Source organism: Miscanthus floridulus, chromosome 16 (genome assembly GCF_019320115.1).
Source record: "Miscanthus floridulus cultivar M001 chromosome 16, ASM1932011v1, whole genome shotgun sequence".
Taxonomy (NCBI): domain Eukaryota; kingdom Viridiplantae; phylum Streptophyta; class Magnoliopsida; order Poales; family Poaceae; genus Miscanthus; species Miscanthus floridulus.
In genome coordinates, this window is record NC_089595.1 from 94,393,360 (window position 1) to 94,402,071 (window position 8,712).

General features: G+C 43.6%; 2 protein-coding genes across 2 annotated transcripts; one reads left to right on the forward strand and one right to left on the reverse strand.

The window, feature by feature from the left end:
* Positions 1–707: 707 nt before the first annotated feature.
* Positions 708–2,936, forward strand: LOC136514479 (TOM1-like protein 6). The gene is made up of 6 exons (XM_066508428.1): positions 708–815; positions 1,017–1,159; positions 1,264–1,431; positions 1,616–1,840; positions 1,936–2,341; positions 2,399–2,936. Exons 1-6 carry the CDS (start codon positions 708–710, stop codon positions 2,846–2,848), a joined length of 1,500 nt encoding a protein of 499 aa, XP_066364525.1. The 3' UTR covers positions 2,849–2,936.
* A 270-nt stretch (positions 2,937–3,206) lies between these two features.
* On the reverse strand, positions 3,207–7,204 carry LOC136512541 (alanine--glyoxylate aminotransferase 2 homolog 3, mitochondrial-like). Its single transcript, XM_066506511.1, has 9 exons — positions 6,873–7,204; positions 5,289–5,519; positions 5,011–5,181; positions 4,663–4,806; positions 4,388–4,567; positions 4,033–4,258; positions 3,838–3,951; positions 3,662–3,748; positions 3,207–3,568 (listed from the first exon to the last, which is right to left on the reverse strand). The coding sequence occupies exons 1-9, from the start codon at positions 7,110–7,112 to the stop codon at positions 3,525–3,527; spliced, it is 1,437 nt and encodes a 478-aa protein (XP_066362608.1). The 5' UTR covers positions 7,113–7,204; the 3' UTR covers positions 3,207–3,524.
* Between the last annotated feature and the right edge of the window lie 1,508 nt (positions 7,205–8,712).

Sequence of the window (8,712 nt, forward strand, 5' to 3'; positions counted from 1 at the left end):
GACTCAGAAGTCGATAAGCCCACGGGGGCGGGCCTCGCCCTCGCATTCTCTGCTTTCCTTCCTCCGGTTCCTAGTCCACCTGCCTGCTTCTGTGTTTGCTAATGATAGAATAATGAACAGCAGAGCTGCTAAAGTTGCAATATCCTATTGTTGTTTGGTTGATCAGTCTTCAAAGCACGAAAATTGGTCTGGCCATTTCAAGTCACCTTTTCCTCAATTTTTTATGGGTTCACTATGGGTATCTATTTTCATTTTTCACTAGAAACTTATTCATGTTAATTTGTGTTTTAGGCGAACCATAATTCTTCTTTCAAGTAACCTTCTGAGTTCTGACTGTTACTATGTGAACTGATAGAGGTTGCAGTTTGTGTTTCTACAGATCATAATATTGACGCTAAGCCTCTTGTACTTTGTGGATCTGTCGTAGCCTTGTATTTATTATTCATTTACATTTTCTTTTCTCTTAACAATGGAGAAACATGATGCTATATTTCTGCTTATATCTTTTTTTATAAAATATTTCAGCATGATATGCAAGTGAGGGATAAGGCTTGCAAGCGGTAGAGTCTTACCGCCTGTGATCGGAAGGTCCCGGGTTCGAGTCGTGGTCTCCTCGCATTGCACAAGCGAGGGTAAGGCTTGCCACTAACACCCTTCCCCAGACCCTGCACAGAGCGGGAGCTCTCTGCACTGGGTATGCCCTTTTTATGCAAGTGAGGGATAAGGCATTGTTACTTCTGGATTCATGGCAAGAGGCATTTGGTGGACCTGGTGGCAAATATCCACAGTACTACTGGTCATACATTGAACTAAAGGTATGCATCCAATACCAATTCAGTCTCGTGTGCAGATAGTTTCTATGTCATGGAGATGGAGTATTCTTCTCCTAAATTAATTTGGAGTTAAAACATGCCTTGGAAGAAATATGTGCACCAGTGATAGATAATTCCCACATTTTAATGAACTATTATTCTACTAGCCCTTATTGTATGTTCTTGTGGCAAAACGTTTTACAGAGGGCAGGAGTAATGTTCCCACGACGTCCTGTAGATGCTCCTCCAATATTTACTACTCCTGCAACACATCAGGTGTATGGTTCACCTAGATATCCTTCTGGAAGTCTAAATGAGAGAATCACATCTGATGCTGAAACATTGATGTAAACTCTTATGTAGCATTGGCTTATTTGACTGTCCCAAGTGTAGATTTTTCTTTTATTACTACTGTTATGGATATAACCCTTTTTTCTATTTTGCTGCTCAGCTTTGAGGGCTTGAATAATATTAGAAATGCAACGGAACTTCTGTGTGATATGGTGAATGCTTTGAACCCTGCTGATCGCATGGCAGTTAAAGATGAAATTATTACAGATCTTGTAAATCAATGTCGTTCAAATCAACAAAAGCTCATGCAGTTTGTCAGTTCCACAGGGTACGCTTATCCCTCTCAGATTATACAGAGCTACATTACCTTGTTCTTAATGTATTGCATAACCTAATTTATGAATAAGCATGGTTTCCATTGTTGCAATTTATGATGTCTAATGTCTACATGGTGGTGTAGACCTTCAGTGTATCATAAAAATAATATATGAAATTTTTGTGCATATTGTCAGGGATGAAGAGCTGCTAAAGCAAGGACTAGAATTAAATGATCACTTACAGAGTGTACACACAAAACATGATGCCATTGCTTCTGGTTCTCCACTACCAGTTGAAACACCGAGTAGAGAACTACACAGAGAGGATCCAAATCCTGAGCCATCTACACCAATTACACATGATAATAAGGCTCAAGTTGAAGAGGATGAAGATGATGAGTTTGCTCAGATAGCACGAAGGTACCTAGTGGCCTGCAAAATGCTTCAGGCTGTCTATACTTACTGTAATTGTTTGTTACGGTTTTAACTATTGATCATTTTTTATGTATTTGCAGAAAAAACAAATCTGTGATATCCAGTGATGAGGCATCATCCAGTGCTGGTGATCAGGCCCTGGTACCCGTTGATCCAGCACTTTCTGAAGTTTCTTCAGTTGCGAGCAATGCAATAGTACCTCTCGACGCAACTTCTGGTAGTGGAACCAGGACGAAGGAGCAGGATATGATTGATCTTCTCAGCCTCACCTTGTACGGTCCTCCTGAATCATCTGCAGATTCTTCAACTCAGAACCAAAATTGGAGTCAGCCGAGTGTCACATCAAATGGACCAGAAACACTGCCGAGCTATCAGCCTGCTGTGGCAAATGGGGCAAATTACCCTGCCAACAACCAGGCTTATCCAACAAACCAGGGATATGTTCCTTACAATAACTATGTTGCACCATGGGCCCAAACGGGACCGGTTGCACAGCCTGGAGCATATCCGACTCAACCCCAGCAATATGTGACTCAACCCCAGCAATATGTGTCTAGCTATCCGGCACCACCATGGGTTATGCCTGCAAGTGCCAATTCAGCTAATCCTTTTCAGCCTGCGACATACCAAATGCCAAACCCTCCTGCTGCTTCTGTTGCCCCTGCAGCTACCTATCCAACAACATCAAAACCATATGCTGCTCCATCAATGCAACTTGTTCCATCTCCAGCACCAAAACCGGTGCAAAATTACAACTCTTATATTTCTCAAACATACACTGGTCTGAACATGGCTACAGATGCTCGGATGAACGGAAATCAGCGGCCAAAAGAAACTCCAGTGGCAGCAGCCAGACCATATTACATGCCGGACAATTTGTTTGGAGACCTGATCGACGTGAAGAGTTTTGGCGCTGGAAGCAAGATCAACAGGTCTACCAGCAAGCCGAGTCCAAAGGGTGGTGGCCAGCCTATGATTGGTAGAAACAAATAGGCCTCCGAAGTTCAAAATAGGGATGAGCATATATTTAGTTAGTTGCTACAGTTGCTTGGTTTGATGTAAATTTGCTGTATATTTTAACGTGTCAATTCGCGAATTTGTTACGTTGGTCAATTTCTTAGTTGCTGCATGTTTAAATTTACTAGAGATGCCGAGATGGGTAGAGAAGTCATTGCTGCAGATGATCAATGACATTATCGTGATGGCTTGATGATAGAAACCACCGTTGCCTGCTTCGTGTTTTCTATTCTCCTGTGCTCTGATACTCGCATATATTCATTTAACTCGTGAACATTTTATTTTGGATTGTACGTTTAATTTTTCTCAGAAATATGTGGAGCATCTGAAAAGAAGTTGATATGGGTCACAAACAAACAGTTGCTATTCAGACGACTAGCTAGATCAGGATTAACAGATTGGATGAAGCTAGAGTTTACAAGAATCATATTGCTCAATGGGTCTGCGAGACAGATTACAAGACGAGGTGCTGTCTCACAAGTACTCTTATTTATGGGCAACCATGCCAACGGATCAACGGATTAAGAGACAACGAGGTGCTGTCTCACAAATCGCAACATTATTTATGGGTAAAAATCCCATGCCAACGGACCAGAGTATGCACATCATCTTCGCCCTGCCTGCCTCGCACATCATCTTCGCCCTGCCTGCCTCACAGCTTCGAGAGCGCAATGTCCATCACCTCAATGAAGAAGTCTGCAACACGAGGCAGTTCGTCATTTCCCCGGAAAAATCACGTGTCACTGGTTCAGATCAACGAGGAATGCTTCAGCAGATAACAGGTCTTACCGGAGTCATCTTTGGTGAAGCACAACGGTGGTGTTATCCTAAAAACGTTCCCGTAGAAACCACCCTTCCCAACCAACACTCCCATATCTGTTGAAGAAGAGAGCACTTAGATTACAGTAAGAGTTCTGCATCTAGCTTCAGACCTGGAAGAGGTTGTCAAAGCACAACACACTTACCTTTCATATGGTTCATGACATGTGAGATCTCAACTTTGGCTGGGGTTTTCTTTTCACGGTCTGTCACCAGCTCAACTCCAAGAAGGAAGCCTTTGCCCCTAACATCACTGATGACTGAAGAACAGACAGGTAAAATGTAAGTGGCAAGTAATAATGACATGATTTATTTGTTTCTTTTTTCATTTGCCTGCTTACTTTCATGCTTCTCTTTCAGTTTGTTAAGCTGTTCCTTTAGATATGAGCCCACAACAAACGCATTCTCCTGGAGCTTCTCCTTCTCCAGCACTTTGAGCACTGCATGCCCGCCCGCAGTGCTGACAGGGTTACCACCGAAGGTATTGAAGTAACTTCTGCGGGTCAACACCTGAGCAATCTCTGGTGTTGTCACGACGGCTCCTATGGGTATGCCATTCCCAATACCCTGAAATTCAATAAGAACATGTGAGCAACCGACTTGATGCACCAGATGTGCATTTTGATGATTTTACCATTATGGGATGTCATGGTATTGTAAGAGCCTGCACATTATGGAGGATTTTTCAAGCTTTACCTTGGCCATGGTGACTATGTCTGGGATGACACCATGCCCTTCGAATCCCCAGAAGTGGCTTCCAGTTCGCGCAACTCCTGCCTGAACTTCGTCAGCGATGCAGAGTCCACCAGCTTTCCTTACCATATTGTATGCCACGGGCAAGTATCCTGGTGCCAATTCCACTATTCCACCAACCCCCTTCAAAAAAGAACATGTCGTGCTCAGGGGAAAAAATTGCTTTTCATCTAAAAGAGTGATGAAGATGCTCAACCGGTGCTTTGATATAGGAATACCTGTATGGCTTCCGAAATGAAACCACCAACTCTCCCTGTAGTCCCAAATTCAATAATTTCCTGAACATCTCTGGCATATTTCTCCCCGTCAGAACCAAAAGCACCTCTGTAGGGGTCTGGATTAAGCGCATGGTGTACTCCCGTCTGGATTCATTATGAGCTAGCAATCATCAAGGTGTTTTGCCACAAAACAAAGTACTCAATGGAGATTTTAAAGCACAGTGATGCAAAGAACATGGGACCGATGCAAGTATAGCTATGGAACTTCATTAGTTTGGATATGATGTTTCTATGTAAAGTTTTGGGGTTTCACCTTATTGCAGTATTGAAAATGGAAGGGGCACCCACCTGAACAACATTGAATTTCCAATTGGATTGAGCGGTAGCACCCATTGTTCCAGCAGCATTCCCATGGTATCCATTCCTAAGTGAGATAATGTCATTGCAACCAGTATAAAGCCGTGCAATCATCAGTGCGAGCTCATTCGCCTCCGTGCCTGAATTTGTGAAGAAAACAACCTGCAAAGAAAGACAGCAGTTTCCATGAGGCTCAATCATCCAAAAGAATGCCCATTTCTGAAGTAACTACAAATAAAGAAACATTTGAAAATTTTCTTAGAGAATACCTTCAGATCACCAGGCATTTTGGAAACCAATGCCTCGGCAAAATCTGCAATAGCATGATTGAGATACAGAACTGTGGAGTGCTGGATCCGCTTTGCCTGGTTTACTATGGCCTCAACCACATCTGGATGGCAGTGCCCACAACAAACTGTTGCAATGCCACCAAATGCGTCCAGGTAACGACGGCCATCCTCATCAAATAGGTACTGCATCTTTCCATCGACTATGTTCAACTGCAACAAATATCGCAGAATAAATGATCATCTGAATGCAATCATGCTGTGGTACTGACAATGACTTTAGCTTCTATTGCTTGATTGGAAAACTAATATACTTGATCGGTTCTTACATCATACATACTACAAGAGGCACTCATATGATCTCACGTACTAAGTAATGACAGGATGACAACATGCAGTGGTTAACTTTGCTGTTTGCTTCTTTCCAGACATGCAAGTGGATCTCAAAGTGCTAGCTGCTTTTTTTTTCTCTTCCTTCGTGCCAGCTTCTATCAAATTAGATAAGTATATCTACTTTAAAATTATTTGATGTGTAACACACGTGCTTCTCTGAGTACGGCACATGAACTCCAATTATATCTCCTTTAAAATTATTTGATGCATAACACACCTGCTCCTCTGAGTACTGCACATGAACTCCAATGGAACAGGAGTCAGCAAATTAGGTACACGGTTTGGTTCTGTCTGCAGAAATCCAATCTTGACCTTGTTTATGTACTTTGACAATGCGTGCACAGTTTTAAATGTTTTGTTGTCAGTAACCATGTACGGAGTATATTCTGACAAATAGAGAAACAAGTGGCGCAGCTACATATATTTGAGATCTAAGAGGCACAAAACATAGTTGTGGAAATTAATCGGAAGAGCCTAGATTTTCTACAAGTTTGCAGGCAAAACTGAGCAGCCTCAGCCCTCGTCATTGCAATTTGCAAGAACCCAGGAAAAGACTATAACCAAAGGCCGCTTATCGCTTATTCACTTTTCAATCCATCCGGCATGTAAAGATCTACTAGTGCACACACACATACAAAAAAAAAAAACTGTCGACAGCTTGGGGTACTGGTACTACAAGTTTCTTTTGTTGATTCACTTAAGACTCCGATTTGAGTGGTACTGCCTGCAATGCAGAATTTGTGGCTGCTAGCCAGCATCTATGGGGTTCTGAAATGCATCGAGACAGAGCTCGGTTGCATACTTTTGTAAAGTTATATCAGATCTCACTTTACTTCAGATAAGAACAGAGCACATGCAGTATGGCATTCCTATCAAACCTATCGGAAAACGACAAAGATCACTGCTCTGTGCCAAAAGACTAGCAAGAAGACGGCAAGTCCCGAAAGAACAAAATAAAAAATGTTTTGGTTCCGAAAAATGCTAGCGTGGTTCGATAGATCGTCTTAACCTAACTGATCGCCCGGGCGATCGGTGCAGTTTTTACCGAAAAAAATATTGAAATCCGAAGGTAATTTACAGTTTTTTTTTCATTTTTCTTTTTGGTCCGTAGCAATCTGGTCCTTCCCAGAGAACTGGAGACTGGAGTGGCGATGGGGGAGCGGGCAAACGTACAGGGCGGTCGTAGAAATGGAAGAGGGACGGGCTGAGGAACTGAGCCCGCTTCCGGAAGATCTCGTCGGCGCGAGGCCCGTCGTACGGCGGCGGCGTGTAGCCGAATGCCGGCATCTTGGGGACGGCGGCGGCGCCATTCTCTGGCGCGGCTGCGGCGGCGGCCGCGGAGAGGCTGGAGTTGGCACGGGCAGGGGCGAGCGCCGCCTGGAGGAGCCTCCGGGAGGAGGCGAGGCGCTGCATGTGCGGCGCTGTGGTTTTCTCCCTGCGCGGGTGGTCCGGGGCCCTACCGGAGCGGCGCGGGTGTGGGATGGGAGGGAGTTGCTGGTTGATGTTGGCGGAGGCCGGAGGGCCATGTTGATGCCTATAAATAGATGGCTAGTTGGTGCGATGGGTTCGCAGTGCCAGGTGGGGCATGGGAGGACGACGACGGTCGGTAAATTACCAGTCTGCCCTTCGCTGCTCTCGGCGAGACGGAGACGGCGACGGCGCGAGGCTTGTTTGGTAAGGGAACGCGAGACGTGCAGCGCGGCGGTGACAACAACCTACACTTTGTGGTACTACATTTTGAGCACCGTCGAGATCAGGATCTTTTGTTCAATTTGCGTTTGAGATTTGGACCGATTTTTTTTATAGCAATGAAATCACACGATTTTAGCTCACACACATTATTAAGCACCAAAAGAAGGTGAACACACGGCACGCAGACGGCATCATGCGCAACGCTTGGCCAGCAACATACCTACCCCTAAGGATGAAAACGGAACGGAAATATCCCGAACCGAACCGCATCGTTTTTTTATATTTAATCCGATCGAATCCGCATTTTCTTGTCCGACTTTACCGTTTTCGCTTTCGCATTTCAGATGTTTCGTATTTCAAATGTAAAAGTAGAAAACGGTTTAGACATTTTTCCGACCGTTTTCTACTTTTCTACTTTTAATTTGAAATATTCCGAATTGAAAATTCGGTTTAAACCGAATTTGGCCAACTGCACAGGTCATACAGCCCAATTACAGGTTGTTCACCACGTAGCTGTGTTCTTTCTACTGGTGGCCAGCTGCTCTCTCTTATAGACGGCGCTCAGCCTCGTCTCTCTTCACCTCATGAGATGGTGCTAAATGTCAGGAAACCGGCAGCATCTACACGAAAGCCCACCTGGGCCATAGCCCATCAAGCTCATTGGTTTAACACCCACCTGCAAAGTCAATCATTTGATAGTTTTTGCATCAGCCGAATAAATCTTTGTTACTCAAAAGAAAAATCTGAATAAATCTTTAAAATAAAATACTACATCTATTCTAAAAAGATTAATAAAATTATTCTGACTCAGTTCGCGTTCATGTTTCTATAATATGCACTTGTTAATTATTATATGCACTTGAACTTGATCATGTATGCACTTAGTCACGCACTTGGTCTACGGGTCGGTATTCCGTATTGAGTTTTCATATACCGACCGTGTTCGATATAATTCCGCTCGAATTGTTTCGTTTTCGAAATTCTCGATATTCCGTAAGTTCGTGTTCGTTTTCGTGTTTGGTTTGTCCGCTTTCGTTTTCGTTTTCATATTCAAATATAAAAGTAGAAAACGGTTGAAGAGTTCTCCGTTCGATTCCGTCCGTTTTCATCCTTACCTACCCCGATCGAAATAATAGGCAAAACGTGTGAATGCTGCTACCGTGTAACGTCTTTTGGGCGTATAAAAAAAAATGATTGCGATCCTTGTCAAATTTTAGTTAGGAAACGCAGGAACGTAGGATTCGAGACATCGAAAAAAAAAATGCATGCGCCGTAAACGGAGCTTTAATAATTCACAGGCTTTTGATCTCAGACTCAGAGA